The 17021-nt window shown below is 39.3% G+C and overlaps 1 protein-coding gene across 4 annotated transcripts in view; it reads left to right on the top strand.

Moving 5' to 3' along the window:
* The first annotated feature begins 687 nt into the window (after positions 1–687).
* The window catches only part of LOC109937986, a 41260-nt gene continuing 24926 nt past the window's right edge, over positions 688–17021 (top strand). For 3 of the 4 annotated variants that reach the window (XM_048600599.1, XM_048600593.1, XM_048600581.1), the window contains exon 1: positions 943–1082. In XM_048600599.1, the coding sequence (XP_048456556.1) occupies positions 1054–1082 (29 nt within the window). In that variant the 5' untranslated portion in view covers positions 943–1053. Of the gene's footprint in view, positions 760–942; positions 1083–17021 lie in introns of those variants that run through there. The other variant, XM_048600589.1, reaches the window with a different exon arrangement.

Genomic DNA, 17021 nt, shown 5'->3' with positions numbered 1-17021 from the left:
GTCTTGAATATCTATTTCAAGGAGTGAGGAAGACATTATCATTTCAACAAAGTCTTTTTGAAAACTCAGAGAAGTATGATGATACCGGTCTTGTGTTTTTCTGAACAGTTAGTATATCTATTCATCAACTGCTATGTGCCTCCAGTTTCCATATAATTCTACCTTTTGTAAATAAATTACAAATTAGTTTTGTCTGAACCATGTAATCTGACAGCATAGTCTATGGTTTCTTCTGAAGTAAACAGGAGAACATTAAGGACAGTCTATTTTGTTTACAAATGCATAAGGTGAAAAAATACAATGGTTCGTCCTGTGACAAATTATCATTCAATTCACCTATAAAATTCCAGTTAATAAATGATAAGTTCATTTGGGAAAACATTATAATTTTGCTGTAAACTCAAATTAGGAGAAAGCCCAAGTTATATCCCTATCCCTGAACTAAACGTAACAATGAATCATTTACTGAACAAGTATATTGTATTCATCAAAACATTCCCAAGAGTAAGAGACCAGTAAAGAGTTAAACGACTTGCTGCTCGGTGAGTGTGCAAATAAATTTTGATTTCCAGTCACATGATGTTTTAATAACCAATGGCTTCAGTTAAATGTAGCACTATGAGAGGGTCATGCAAATCCAGTGTTAAATAGGCTGAAACATATATTTTAAATTCAAATGCAGGTTGTGTGCAGTAAACCAAGCCATGGGAGATTATAACTAGAGCAGCATGTCTTTGACTCAACAAGGCTAAGCCTCAGGTACAGATATTATTCCCTTCCTTTAACTTGGGCCATCAAGTGAAAAATTTCAGCTGGTTTAATAATTAATGCATGATGCAGCACCTTTTCTGGTGGATGAAATGCTCCTTTGTTTCTCTACAATTAAACAAATAGACTATTAGATCAAGGCGACACTCCTACTTCTCCAAGCTGCCTGACAAAAGATGCTGTTGTCACCTTCTGAAATACTAACAAATGATCAGTTCTGTTTGACTCTTCTTATGGAAAAATAATCTTCTCCTGTAATGGATCTGCTTCACTGAACTGTTCTTTATGAGTACACACTTACGTTTGAAGTACATGTGAGTAGCACTTTAGGCTGTTTCACAGACAAGTTTAGTTCAACAGATAGTCAACCAAGAATCAGGATATGTTTCACAAACTAATTGTGTTTTCTGCAGCTTTGTGGACTTTAGACATGCATTCATTTTAGTGGGAAGTAGTTCATAAACGTGCAACTAAGAAAAATGTTCGAATGTAACTTCTGGTGTACAGCTTTGTTTTAAATTTGTTCAGTTTTATTCTTCAGCTTAAACAGATTCCTGATTCAGATAGAAAGTTGTAGGTCCGATATGTGTTAATGTTACATTGCGGACAATTATAAGGAGACAGTGAATTCCAATGGTATACATTGTGCTAGCAGCACTCAATATATTTTTAGTTAGTGACTATAGCTACACATCCTGATAAGTGCGTGTAATTGGATTTATAAAGAACCAGCATATGGTTTGTTTTGGGGCCACACCCTAATGAAAACAGTGAGTTAATGAGCAGGTTTATTTCAGAAAATCCACACAGAAAGTATAATGGTTTTTCTGCCTCATTATTACCCAGTCTCTGGACGTGGAGCTAAAAACTAGTTTTGTAGAACCAGGTCTGTAGAAGCTAAAGTAGGTTTCATTTGGTGGTGAATCTTTGCTCTTCACAATAAGCTGATACGATTATATACAAATAATTTAGACTGGTTTCATTGCAAGGAGCTTGGATGACATTATAATAGATGCAATGTAGATCGGTCACTTTTTAACCATGCTTTGCTCAAACATAAGATTATTACAGGCTTGAACTCACTTACTCAGCTTAAATTTAACTTTTTTATTAATCATACATGAAGCAACATTTATTGGTAATGCCTGTGGTGATTAGGAGAATATAGTGGTTTGTTATAATAGAGGCATAAATGAAAACTTTATATAATTTATATTATTAATACCTGTAAAAGATTTTGTGTGGAGCTCCTTAATCGGTTGCAGGATATACGAGTATACGACAGGTGTATTATACTATACAACACAAACAGACTGTCTGTCAACTTCAGCACCTGGAAAGAAATCTACTGGAGCGGAACCTTCACTTATTGTGGAATCGCCTGATCCTCATCTGATTGAAATCCATGCAAAGAAAAGTCTTCAGTTTTTCAATGGAAAGGCAGTGGTCCACTCCATCAAGCAAAGATTACTCCATCTAATTATACAGGTCTCTCGTGCTCCCAATGAAGAAAGAAAAATATACAAGTATTGCTCAATGAGCAGAAATATACTTTTGCATTTTAACTGTTGTAACATGAGGTTGCATGAATATAATGCTGTGCACAAAGCTTATGAATCACCTATAAAGTGTTCTGACTATCAATATATTTTTGAGACCAATTGCGAAGAATTAGGCATGATTTTAGAATATCTAGTTATAATGGAAATGATTATAATTAATCATCAAGATTTTGTGATCAGCAATAAGTTAATCCCAAATAGAAAATGTAAGCTGGCATGTTTCAGGGGAGTGAAGTTTGAATAATGTACTGTTCTATTTTATATGGTAACTGGTTGCCTCCTCACCACCAGTGCAGTTGGTAGGGGTGATGTGTACTGTAAATATTTGCATTATTTCGGAACAGTCAATAATGGATGTGGAACAGGAAGATCAGGCTAGCTGGCAATCAAAAATAGATTCTAGGAAGGGACCGAGAGAAGTGATGTTGGTGTATGCTAAAGTTATAGAAGATGATAGAGATTTGTGCATTTTTCCAGTTTTTATTAGTTCATTCTTATGGAGCTCATTATTACATTAGAGGTGTTATTTCTATGGTTATGTGTTAGCATACACAATGAATCTATGTGGCTTGATTTTAAAGAAAATGCCAGTGATGGCTAATGGAGCTAAAAGGATAGTAATTGGTAGTGACCTATGTACAGGCCAGAAATAACTGCATATGACCCTAATCAGAGATTGCCAATGAACTGTGAATCCCAAAAGGACATTTTAAGTAACTCAATACTTTGACAAGTGCCACATTGGGCTAGTTGCCATTTTGGCAAAGGTTGTCAGTTAGGTTGTAGGAGAAGCAGGAGAAGGGAACCATTAGCTGAAACTGGCCCTCAGGAATCCTATAGAACATTAAATGGTGCATTTCTGCCCATCTCCAGCTCCGTATAAAGGCAAGTTTAGAAAATCATTTACTTACTTCTAATGTTGGTGGTCTCCAATGTCTCCTATCTGTGAGGATTTTAACTGGGCCATGTTAAGTGCCAAATAAAATTAGCATTTTGAAGCTTCTAGTTTTGCAAACATGTCCCTCTGGATGCTTTAGACTTCCCACTAATCTAATCAAGAATACTAAATCCTCTTTTAGGTGGCCACTATACAGTCAGAGGTATTTCAGTGCTTTGAAATTAATTTGATCTGCCATTTTCTGCACCTCGATGGGCCGAACGACCTCTATCAGCACTGTAGGGATTCTACAATTCTATGAACCTCCCGCGTCTAAAGGATTTTCAAAAATCAAAATTAATGCATTTAAATTATCAGTATCCATTGCTTTAAAAAAAGAGAGCACAGTGGCTCAGTGGCTAGCACTGCTGCCTCACAGAACCAGGGACCCATATTTCATTCTAAATGTGGGTGACTGTCCATGTGCAGTTTGCGCCTTCTCCCCATGTCTGCGTAGGTTTTCTCTGGGTGCTTCGGATTCATCCCATAGTCCAAAGATGTACAGGTTGGGTGGATTGGCAATGCTAAATTGCCCTGTAGTGTCTAGTGATCTGTAGACTAGGTGACTTCGCCATGGTAAATGCAGGATTATGGGGATAGGGTAGGGGGCTAGATCCGGGTGGAATGCTTTTCAGGCGGTCGATGTAACTCGTTGAGCTGAATGGCTTCTTTCCACACTGTAGGGATTCTATGATTCAAAGTGCTTTGTGCCTATGGAAACAACCTTTTTAGATCTGATGCATATCTTATGAACATTGGAACAGTTTACCAGATGCAACACCTCCATACCCAGAAAAAAAATGAGGTGGTATTTGTTTTTTATCTAGTGAGCTGCCTTTTATTTGGTTACCTGCCATTCCCATGCTTTGTTGTTTACACATACAACATCCATCACTGAACATGAAAGATTAAGGGCTCTGGTGTAGTCAGTCTGGTTTTCCAAGCAGTGGTTCACAGTTAATCACAAGACAATTATGAAACTAATATCCAGCAAGACAGCTTCCTGTAATTGTGATCTGATGCTAAGACTTGTTAATTCAGAGGCAATGAAAATAATCCAAGCATATGCCCATTTGATTTAATACTTAATTAATGTATTTTATAACATATAATTCTTTGCCATTTTTATTTAAAATATTACCTTCCTTAGCCAGGTATAGTTAGACAGTTTCTGCTAGCCATAATCTTTGCTTTAAGGTATGGCACAGAATCAAAGTGTCAGGAAGCAGGATTTTCTAGTCTCTCTTACACATTAATGTCAATATGAAACACAACAGAGGTTTATAAATAAAGGAGCATTAGTTCATAGATTTGCTCATGTTATGCTTCATTAACCAGATCTGCCAAAAAATAATTCAAGGGGTTCTTTCTCTCCTCCACCACCACACCAGGTATGAGTGCACTGAGGGAGTTCTGGCAGACCAGTATCAGTCTTCTGTAGTCTGGATCATCCCTCTGCAAGGCATAGAGCTCTCATTGTGCCTAATGCTCACAATTTTACTATGCATGATTTGAATGCAGCACAGAATGCAAAAACCAAGCATTAAACTTAACCCATTACAATCTTTTTTTATTATTTAACTTCAATTTTTTTCATCTAACCTTACAAAAAAGAAAGCAATATTGCTGTAAGTACAACAGAATAGAATGCTACATGCCAACAAGTGGAAGTGGATTTTCATATTGGTCTTCAGAATACCACCAGCTTTTGACTGGTCCAAAAGCCATCTATCTTGGCTGTGGCAAAATGGCACTTACTATTGCGAGTGCTGAGGAGCAGGCCCTCATTGTAAAACAAAATGGGACAGGCACTGCACAGAAATTCTCCCACCTCCTGCCATAATTTTGATAAAAGATCATGGAAAACCACAGAGATGCATTATTAAAGGCACTTTCTGTCATATATCTGGGATTTCCACCAGACTTCCACCAACACGACTGTAAAAGATAAGAATGGTACCATATGGCATTACTGGTGAATATACTTTGTTACAAAGAAATATACTAGCACTGAAACTCTGAAGGAACATTTTCAGGTTTCCACCCTATTTCTGGTAGGAAAGCAGTGAATATTCAAGGAAATTTCAAGGCCCATATCTTCTAAACACTGCGACGATCCAGCCAAGATATGTCAAAACTGAAGTGAGCCTATATCAGTTAGCAAAAAGCTGAAGGGATTGAAAGAACCAAAACTGCCCATCACTGCAGTATGGCTGAAGTAAGTTTTTTTAATGTGAATTTTTATTTTAAAATAATGAAAAAAGAAGTTTGAAATTTTTTTTGCCCTTCTAAGTGTCACAGATATTCTGCAGAAGATATTAAAATAGGAGCAGGAATAGGTTATTCAGCACATTAAGCTTGATTCACCATTCACTGCAATCATGGCTGATCACATGTTTCAATACCTTTTCTCCCCCACACTAACCCCACATCCCTTTACACCATTGGTAATTAGAAATCTGTCAATTTCTAACATAATCATATTCAATAAGTGAGTGTCCACAGCTCTCTGGGGCAGAGAATTCAAGTAGAAGAAAAAACTCTGCAATTCTGTTTTAAGTGACTTCCTCCTTACATTGAAATTGTCCCTGCTTCTTTCTACACTCTTAACTGTGATTACCCAATCTATCCCCTTCATTCCAATAAGACTCTCATTCTTCAAACCTCTAGAGAATACAGGCATAGTTTCCCCAAACTCTCTTCATGTGACAGTGCTGCTGCCCAGTGAGCTAGTCTGATGAATCATCATTGCACTCTCTCTCTATCACAATAACAGCCTTCTAAGGTAAGAGGACAGAAATAGCACACAGTAGTTGGTTGTGGTCTATAAAGGTATAGCTTCTCTACAACTGAAGCAAAAACTTATCTTCAAATCCTCTTGCGGTCAAGGTGAATATACCATTACTTGCCTGCCGCTCATTCACCTTCAGTGACTTATTGATAAATATGTAGAGACGCATTTGTACATTTTATACTTTCTAATCTTTTACCATTTAGGACATAACCTGCACTTCTATTCCTCCTAATAAAGTAGGCAACTACTCATTGTTTCCACATTATCTTACATCTGCCATGCTTTTGTTTATTCATCAAGAATGTCCAAATTTGCTTGAAGCCACTTTGCATTGTGTTACAGCAGACATTCCACCTAGTTTTATGCCATCTGATAACTTGGAAATATGACTATTGGTCTCCAAGTCTCAATCATTGAACATGGGGGTCCAAATGTTGATCCTTGCAGTACACACTGGTCACAATGCCAATGTGAGAATTATCAATTTCCTACTTTGTTTTCTATCTGTTAGCCAATCCTTAATCCATGTTAGTGAATTACCCCAAATTCCACATGTTTAAATTTTGCTAACCAATCTCCTGTAAGGCACTTTTCAAAGCCTTCTGATAATCCAGGTTGGTGACTTCCATCAACAATTTTGCTAGTAATGTCCTCAAGAAATTCCAACAGGTTTATGAAAGAAGATTTTCCAGTCATCAATCCATGCTGGCTATGCAATCAGATTATTATTATCCTAGTGTCTATTTATCATAAATAAAAACAAAGTTTTGTAGATGCTGGAGATCCGGAATAAAAACAGAAATTACTCGAAAAACTCAGCAGGTCTGGCAGCATCAGTGGAGAGTGACACAGAGTTAATGTTTGAGTCTAATATGATTCTTCTTCAGAAATATCGATTTATTACATCTTTTAGATGACATAGGTTCTAACATTTTCCCTCTCTCTGATGTAAGGTTAGCTGGTCTGTAATTCCTCATTTCCTCTGTCCCTCATTTCTTAAATAGTGGAGTGACAGTTGCTACTTTCAAATTTACAGGCACTAATTCCAGAATCTGCAGAATTTTCCAGGATTAACACTAATGCATCAACTACCTCTACAGCAACCTCTTTCAACACTCCAGGAGCATAGAATCTCAGGTCCCAGGATTTCTCCACCTTCAGCCACATTAATTTCTCCAACACAACCTTACAATTGATAATTTTCTTCAATTCCTCATTTTCCATTGCCCCTTGGCTTTTTAATACTGGGCAGACTCTTATATCTTCATCAGTGAAGGCAGGCACAAAGTGATCTCTTAGCTTCACTGCCATTTCTCAATTTCCCACTATAAATTCTCCTGACACTACCTGTAATTGACCACCATGTGACTTGGCCCTTCCTGTTAACTCACTTGTGGGAATTTTCATAGTCAATTTTAAGTTTTTTGCTAGTTTAGGTTCATATTCTTTCCCCCCTTTCTTTATCAGTTTCTTGTTCCTCCTTTGCTGTACTCGAAAATCCTTCCACCCTCTGGTTTCTCATTATTTCTGGCAACTTTATAAGTCTTTTTTCTTAATCTTACGCAACCCTTTACTTCCTTTTTAGCCACAATTGACTAACATTCTTTTGAGTTTCATGCCTTGAAGGAATGCATAAATTGCTGTAAACTATTAAATAATTATTTAAAGGCTATCCATTGCCTACATCTCATTATACCATTTAGTATGATATTATTACAATCCAGCTCAGACGGTTTACCTTCATACTTTCAGAACTTCCAATTTTCAGATTTAACATCCTGGCTTCAGATTGAACTACCTCACTTTCAAACATAACATACAATTCTATCATATTACGGTCATTCATCCCTATTGGTTATTTTGTAACAAGATTATTGCTTAATCTTTTTTCATTATGTAACATGAGATCAAAATATACATTCTCTTGTCAGGTCCCCACCATACTGCTCTAGGAAACCATCCCCATCACACACCAGAAACTCAGCAACAGCATTTGTGCTCATTAGGTTTACCAAGTGTATACACAGATGGAAGTCACTCATGATTACCCATGCTACATGCTTATCTAATCTGATTCATACCATGCCCCATTCTGCTATTACTGTTTGGTAGCCTTTAAACAATTTCTACTAAAGTTTGCCCCTTGCTGTTTCTTAACTTCACCTAAAGAGGTTCCACATTTTCACTGAGATCTTCCTTTATTAATTTACTGATATCATCTCTTATTATTAGTGCAACACCACCATTTTTTGCCAGCCCTTCCTAAATGTCAAATAGATAAGAATACTTAATTCACCTTGCAGCTATGTTTCCGTAATGGCAATTAGATCATTCCCATTTACCTTTGTTATTTTAAATCATTTATCTTAAGAATGCTGCATGGATTCATGCAGATGCCCTTAATGTGGTATTTTTGAAACTATTCCGCATTCTAAACTTAGTTGATGTTTGTCTGCATTTCACCTGCCTTCTAATTTCACTTGCTACCTTTCTACTTCCTATTACCAGCTTTACTGCCTATCGATTTGAGCTAACCCTGAAGGATCCCATCCCACTGAAACAAGTTTAAACCTTCCACAACAGCTCTAGCAAATCTCCCCACAAAGATTTGGTTCTGTTAAGATGTAATCCATTCAGGTTGTACAGGTCCCACCTACCCCAGAACCAGTCCCAGTGCCTCAGAAATCTGATGCCCTCCCTCCTACACCAGTTCTTCAGTCATGTGTTCAAACGAGAATGTGAAAATATTTTGGTTGTTAATGGGTATTCAGGACAACCGGGTGTACAGGACAATTATACACAGTTCTCTGGAGTTACAGAAGAATCTGCATTTGTACCAGTGATGCAAGCTGTTCAGTGCAAATGTTTAATGAAAGCCAACTGATCTTAAAAATAATTGTACTTTTGAGAATTGATTGTGGCCAAATGCTAAGAGAGTAACTGTGAAATTCTGCCAGTTAACTGTAATTGATTTGAGAAGCTATCTGCATTTTGATATATCTATAAGGTCTTGTGTGAAACTCAAGAATTACTTGTGAGGGAGAGGTTCCTTAGTGAAACAGATTTATGTTTAGAAAAGTGCCAAAATACGGAAGAGCTTAAAGGTTTACATGCATTAGAGCTATAGACAATTTAAGTGCAGTCCATGTTTTAGTTAAGAAGGTGCGACTGAAACCCAGCAAACAGGTAATAACAATATCTCAGATTCTCCAGCATCGGCAATTCCTACTATCTCTATAACAATATGTGTGTTGTGGGTATGATAAACAATAAAGAAAGATATCACGTATAGCGCTTACTGCAGAAGAATTACAGGAAATGCACTTATTTTGTCTCAATGTTATGTCAAGGGTCAAAGAAAAACCAAATGTCATTCAATAGCAGACACAGATAGTGAAGCAGAATTAGATGTTATTACATCAGCAAGCCTGTTGTCAGCAGTGGAGGTGAGAGCTGCTGATAGAAGTCACTGCCCCAGCCTGTAGAGCTACTTTGTATGTTTACAACAGACCAGTTAACTTCCAGCTGGTTTATGTAACATGATCATCAGCAAACATCAGATAAGCCTGAGAAAGGTGCACAATGAGCAAACAAGCCAGGATCTTGCAATGTATAATGAGACTGCATTAAAACATTTGCAATGCTTCAGAATGTACCCAAAGACCAGGAAGAAATACCAAACAGAATTTTAATCATTGAATAATTAATAATTGCAAAAAGCCTTGATGAGAACATACTTGAGTAACTTTAAAACCAAAGAACTGCTGGAAATCTGAAACAAAAAGCTGTTTTTGCTGAGTAACGTTGATTTCCTTAGCTAAGGAAGGGTATTCTAGCTTCGGTGAGTGAGCAACAAATGTTCGCTAGATTGATTCCTGGATGAGGTGATTGACCCATGAGAGATTCAGACAATTATATGCTAAATATCCATCCATCAAAACCTTTATACGGATTCTAATTATTTTGTTATTACTGACCTGATCCTAACAGGTCTGTAAATCCCTGTTTTCTCTCTCCATCCTCTCTTAAACATGGGGTTACATTTGCAAACTTCCAATCTGCAGGCACAGTGCAGAATTCATGGAACTTTGGAAGATGACCTGAAACCACAGATTAAAGTCAGCTCTTCTGTTTTTTCGTGGTTTCTCTTTCCATTAAGTTTTCTTCCATTGAATCAATGCTGTAATGAGGTCAGGAGCTGTGTAGCCTTGATGGAACCCAAGCTGGGAGTCCCTGAGCGGGTTATCACTGAGCAAGTGTTGATGACACCTTCCATCAGTTTGCTGATGATCGAGAGTAGACTGGTGGGACAGTAACTAGCCAGGTTGCATTTGTCCTACCTTTTGTGTACAGGACATACCTAGAAAATTTTCCACATTGTTGTGTAGGTACCAGTGTTGTAACTGTAATGGAACAGCTTCGCTAGGAGTGCAGAAAATTCTGGAACACAAGTTCAATACAATTGCCAGAATGTTGTCAGAGCCCATAGCCTTTGCAGTATTCAGTGCCTTCAATCGTCTCTTAATATCATGTGGAGTGAAACAAATCGGCTGAAAACTGTTGTCTGTGATGCTGGGATCCTGCAGGGGAGGCCAAAATCCATCATCCACTCGGCACTTCTGGCTGAAGATTGCTGCGAAAACTTCAGCCTTATCTTTTGCACCGATGTGCTGGGCTCTTCCATCATTGAGGATGGGGATATTTGTGGAGCCTCCTCCTCCAGTGAGTTTTTTAATCGTCCACCACCATTCAGACTGGATGTGGCAGGACTGCAGAGCTTAGATCTGATTCGTTGCTTGTGGGATCACTTAGCTCTTTCTATCACTTGCTGCTTATTGTATTTGGCACATGAATAATTGTGTTTGGTAGCTTCACCAGGATGACACTTCATTTTAGATATGCCTGGTGATGTTCCTGTCATGCCGTCCTGCACTCTTCATTGAGCCAGGGCTGATCCCCTGGCTTAATGGTAATAGGAGCCTGGGGGTAAATGCCAGGCCATGAGATTGCAGATTGTATTGCTGTATGCCTCTGCTGGTGGTGATGGCCCACAGTGCCTCATGGATGCCACTTTTTACTTGCTAGATCTGTTTGAAATCGATCCCATTTAGCATGGCAGTCATTCTACACAACACGATGGAGGGCATTCTCAATGTGAAGACTGGACTTTGTCTCCACAGTGGCTGTGTGGTGGTCACTCCTAGCAATGTACCTGCAGCTGGCAGATTGGGGAGGGAGAGGTCAAGAATGTTTTTGCCTCTCATTGGTTCTCTTACCATCTGCTACAGACACAGTCTAGAAGTTCAGTTCTTTAGGATCAATAATGCTGCCACCGAGCCACTCTTGATGGTGGACATTAAAGTCCCCAACACTCTGCCACCCTCAGCACTTCCTCCAAGCGGTCTTCAACATGGAGGAGTACAGATTCATCAATCAAGGGAGGACGGTACATGGTAATCTGCAGGAGTGAATGTTCCAGGTGGTCAATGGGTGATGACTTGTCTTGCACAGTGTTTAACGTTTTGAGTATTGTTGGAGTTTTATCATTTCAGGCCAGAGTAGAGTATTTGATTACACTCCTGGCTTGTGCCTTATAGATGATGGATAGGATCTGAAGAGTCAGAAGGCAAGTTATTCTTCATAGAATTGCCAGAATCTGATCTGTTCCTGTAATCACACTATTTATATAGTTGTTCCAGTTAAGTTTCCGGTCAATTATAACTCTCAGGATCATGATGGTGTAGGGAAAATCAGAAATGGAAATGCTGATGAACACCAAAAGATAAATAGGTTCTCTCCTGTTGGAGATGTTATTGCCTGGCACACATGTGGCACAATTTTAATTGCCATTTACAAGTTTTGAGTGGAAGGAAAAGGAAGGTAAATAATTGGTAAAACTTTAAAAGTAGCAGAAGAACAGAGTCTTAAAGGTTCAGAAACATCTTATAAAATAGTAAAATAAGTTAATAAAATGGGTTAAAAACAAGCATGTTGAATTCCAGCTATACAAAGAGAGACTAATCCTGTACAATTCATAGTAAGATCACCCGTAAAGGATGAGGACACATTTAACTGCAGCCTAACAACATTGTAATGGAAAAATGGTTTGGAAATCTAATTTCAGTTTTGGCTGCTTTAATTTGTTTGGACATAAGGGAGGGACAAGCCAGCACTAAGACATTACGTTAAGAACGCCCAATATGTTAGATGGTTGCATTTATTCAAGCGCACCACTAGGTAGCATAGCTACCAGCATATTCCGAAATGGGCCAACGTTGAGTCATGCAGCAAGGGATACAGCCAGCATTGGGAGGGGTGGGCAAGGCAGCAGCCTGAGGGCTTTCTCAAGAGAGAAGTGGCCAGAAAGATTTGTCACACTTTCATGACTTGAACATGTGCAGGTGGCCAGTGGCCATCTTTGCCTGCTGCTCGCAAAACACTTTTGTTTAAAAAGTTCTGTCATGGGATGTGGGTGTCGCTGGCTGGCCAGCATTTATTGTCTCTAGTTGCCCTTGAGAGATGGTGGTGAGCTGCCTCCTTGAACCTCTGCAGTTCCATTTGTTGTTGGTAGACCCACAAAGCCAATAGGGAGGGAACTTTGACCTAACATCACTGAAAGAATGGCGATATATTTCCAAGTCAGGATGGTGAGTGGCTTAGAGAGGAACTTGCATGTGGTGGTATTCCCATGTATCTGCTCGGTAGAAGTGTTGTGGGTTTGGAGAGTGCTGCCTAAGGATCTTTTGTTGCTGAATTTCAGCAGCACACCTGAGTGGCTACTGAGTATCAGTGGTGGAGGGAGTAGATGCAGTACCAATTAATTGGTCATGGGGCAAGTGGGGCATATTTCATCGCACTTCTGACTTGTGTCTTGTAGATGATTGACAAGCTTTGGGGAGTTAGGAAGCGAGTTAATCCTTGCAGGATTCCTAGTCTCTGATCTGACAATTAATTGGTCGTATTTATATGACTAGTCCAAATTCGATTTGAGTAATAAACCAAAATATAATTGTTTGGGAGTGGCCTTGGCCCCTGACTGTGTGGATACACTATGCTCAGGAGCTGCTGGCCAACTTTACTGGGCTCAGCTGGAGGCATTGCCAGGACTACAGCAAGGAGCAAAGAGAAGTTGCCTGCTCCAGAAAGGTAATTGCTGGAGTTTTGAGGAGAGGGATGATGCAGAAGCCCAAGGATGAGCGGAAGGTGGCAGCAGTGATGCAGAAGGAAGGGGAAAGGGGACATCTTGGTGGGATTGCCCTAAATGCAGAGACAGCAATCCCCGATTGCGATGACTCCTATCTTTCTTCATAAATTTTGATCATGAGTGCCATAAAGAGTGGCCTACCTGACCACCCTTGACAGCTGGATTATGTTGTGGGTAGTACAATATGCAGATCACCCTGCTAACAAGCCAAATTGACTTTTAATTATTCATTTACATATAGTGGGTGGGTGCCTGGCTGGCTAGGGCTGTGTGTGGGAGTGGGAGAAGAGGAATCGGGTTGTCCTTAATCCGTTGTCCTTAAATACTTGGTAGAACTATTCATCTTTGTTTTGGCATAGTTCCAGGAAACCAAACAGCTGGGCCCAATGATGCCTATCACACTGACAACAACAGGAAGATACTCTGATAGACTCGTCATGTTACTGTACATCAAGAAATATCCGAACTGACCACAAGACTCCTACAACCATTGGGCATCAGAGTGGCACACAAACCTACGTCAACCTTACCCACTATGAACAGAACCAACTTGATATACAAGATTCCATGCACGGACTGCGACAAACATTGCATTGGACAGACAGCAAGGAATCTGGCCACAAGAGTACACGAACACCAACTAGCAACAAAAAGACATGACCAATACTCACTCGTCTCCATTCACACGGATAAGGAGAACCACCAGTTTGATCGGGACAACATCAGGATCCTGGGACAGGCCAAACAGAGACAAGAACGGGAATTCCTAGAGGCCTGGTTCTCCACTTAGAAGGCCATCAACGAACACATAGAGCTAGACCCTATATATACTCCACTGTGAAGAAAAACTGGAAATGAGGTAATCAAATCCAACAGACGCCAGATTTTAAATATCAGGCGGGAAAACACAACAACGCTTCATTGGAGACTGCACTGATGATGTTACCCAGCAGGGTAATGAAACGTTTGTGAACTAACAAACCAGCTTGGCGAGCAAAACAACCACAGTACTTTTACAGTTTATAGAAGGTGAAAGACAATGGTCAGGAGTAGTGTGATGCTTTGAAAATTGATTGTGATATTGTCCTGTTTTCTCCTACTACACAAAATAGGAGAGAAAATCCTGGTCTATGACTCTATGATGGTCTATGATGGTCTATGACATGGAATATGTCAGGTCAGGTCCCCTGATTTGTTTTTTCTTGTATATTGATGTCTGTATTGATGCCATTTCCTACTCTCCCTTCAAAGTGAATAATTGCAACAAACTTATCTTCTAATTTCGACCTTGTCTTGCTTTCCACACAGTCCATCTCAGACTCTTCTCCCTCCCTGGCTTGATTTTTCTTGATTCTGATGGAGAAGCTATCAACCAATATCCACCATAAATCCACAACTCTCTGCTGTCTGTGGATTTCAAGGCTTTGGGTCTAGTGCGGGAAAGTGGGACCAAGTGTAGGTGGTAGTGTATATTTGGCAGTACAGACTCAATGGGCCAAAGGGCCTTTTCTGTACTATATGATTCCCACAGCTTGACTATGCTTTGAAAGGACTCTATTCTGATCCCGCAGCAACTTAATTTTAGTCATATCTGTTCTGATGGGCAGCATTTCAACATGTGTTCCTTTTTTGTTCAGTGGAGAATTTCTTTCCATTGTGGTCGATTTATTGATTGGGCCTTTGACTTTACAGCTTTCTGCACACAACACTGAGTTTAACAATTTCAGATCACAACATGCTTCTTTTTAAGTTGCGTATATTTGTTAATAGGCTGAGGTCACAAATCTTCTCCAGTAGACCGACAAATGCCATTTTCCCCAGGTCTGCAGATGGAAATACATAAGAGATGATAAATTCATGAGATGATGAATATTTACCTAAGTATAAACCTTTTTGTCTCACAATGAACAAGAAGTGTGTGATATCAACTGTACGCTGCACTGCAATAGAACAGATTTCTAGTCTGTACTGTTTTGTAGCAGAACATGTTATGTCAATTGAATTGGAGAATAATCTGATGATGCAAGTTGATGGTAATACTGGACAAGGCAGAGGCAATAGTAGAACCTGCTTACTTTTCTTTTCTCAGAGACAAAAAAAGACTGCAGATGCTGGAATCCAGATAGATAAACAGGTGGCTGGAAGAACACATCAAGCCAGGCAGCATCTGGAGGAAAGGAGCAGTCAACATTTGGAAAGGATGATACCTGAAACATTGACAGTTCCTTTCCTTCAGATGCTGTCTTTTTTTTATTTTCACTTACCATGGTGGTCAACGCTGAACATGTTCACAAGAGATTGTTATTGTACTTGTAACAAAAGAATATCAAAGATTATTACACAAAAGAAACAAAACAAACTATGTTACAATAGACAAAAAATACTGACATAATCTCAAGACAAATATCAGAAAGAAAAACTCATCCTTCTTATCTCAGCAATAGCCCTTATGTACAGTCAAACCTCAGCGAACACTTACCCCTATCTCCACGATAAAGCTTCTTACTCAGCTGGCACAGCTATAATTGATTTCTTTTACAGGTAATTGCAATATTTTAAAATCAATTCTTCTATTTCACCCCGCGACAAACTGCTAACTCAGCTCACATATTATTTAATATAGGCTCCCTAAATTCATGCCTTGAACAGCTTTGTAGAATGCTTTCCTCTTTGATACTTTCATAGCTACTGGAGGATTCTTCCCACTAACCTCTAAGCAACTCGAGATTTCTCTCCAGCACTGATTACTTGAAGACAGCTACTAACAGCACCTCTGCTGCTAGGGGCCTTTTATCTCTACATGAACCTGCTACTGCTCCCACCCACCTACACACACACCATCCATCAACATCCAACCACACGTTCTCCAGATCATAAAACCCAAGTTAGCAAGCACCATGGCAATATCTCCTTAGGTAGCTTGCCAGTCACTTAGCTGAAATCCCATGATTACTTGTGAATGCTGTTTTGCTCCAAGGGGATCCATAAGCCAGAAGAACAAAACTTACTGCACAACCCCTAAATGAATACATTACCAATTGAGATTTTTTTTTTCGTAACTTTTACTTTAACGCTCTCCACTTGGATCACTGCCCATGTGGTCACTGCCCTTTATCAGTCTTCTTCTTTTTAAAGTGCCAATGTTTTGATCTTTTTTCCACCAAAGTTCCAAAACAATGCAACAGCTTATAAAACATTAATTACTGCACCTAGAATTTGAGGAAAGCTGCCTTATTGAACTGTTAATGTCTTTCTCTTTCATGTTGGCAACTCATTCAGTCCCAAAGGCATCTAGGCATTACAAACCGTGCTTCCCACAGATAGAGGGGAGGGGGAGATAATGATGTGGCAAACAAGGCAGGACTTGTTTGAGGAGTCCCTGAAATATTTTTGCGTGGGGCCCCTCAATTCTGTTTAGCAATGGGCAGCTCTTTATACAACACAATCTTAGACAGATTGAAAGTTCCAATTTGGTTCCCTTGAGGACAATGTTTGGTTGACATTATTCCTGATATACAGGCTAAAGCATGATTTCAGTTTTCTTTAAGTTCATTTTCAAACCAAAAAGCTATGCCTCTTGGAAAAAAAATGTGCTGTGATTTGTGATAACAAGGTGTAGAGCTGGATGAACACAGCAGGCCAAGCAGCATCAGAGGAGCAGGAAGGCTGATGTTTCGGGCCTAGTTTCAGGACTTGAGCCAGGCAAGTGCAATCATCAATGAAAAGATCAAGGATGGGCTTTTCCTGTGTCTTTGT

This window comes from Rhincodon typus, chromosome 1, assembly GCF_021869965.1.
Source record: "Rhincodon typus isolate 14 chromosome 1, sRhiTyp1.1, whole genome shotgun sequence".
NCBI lineage: Eukaryota > Metazoa > Chordata > Chondrichthyes > Orectolobiformes > Rhincodontidae > Rhincodon > Rhincodon typus.
The sequence above is the reverse complement of the archived record's forward strand: the minus strand, read 5'-3'. Positions and strand labels throughout refer to the sequence as shown.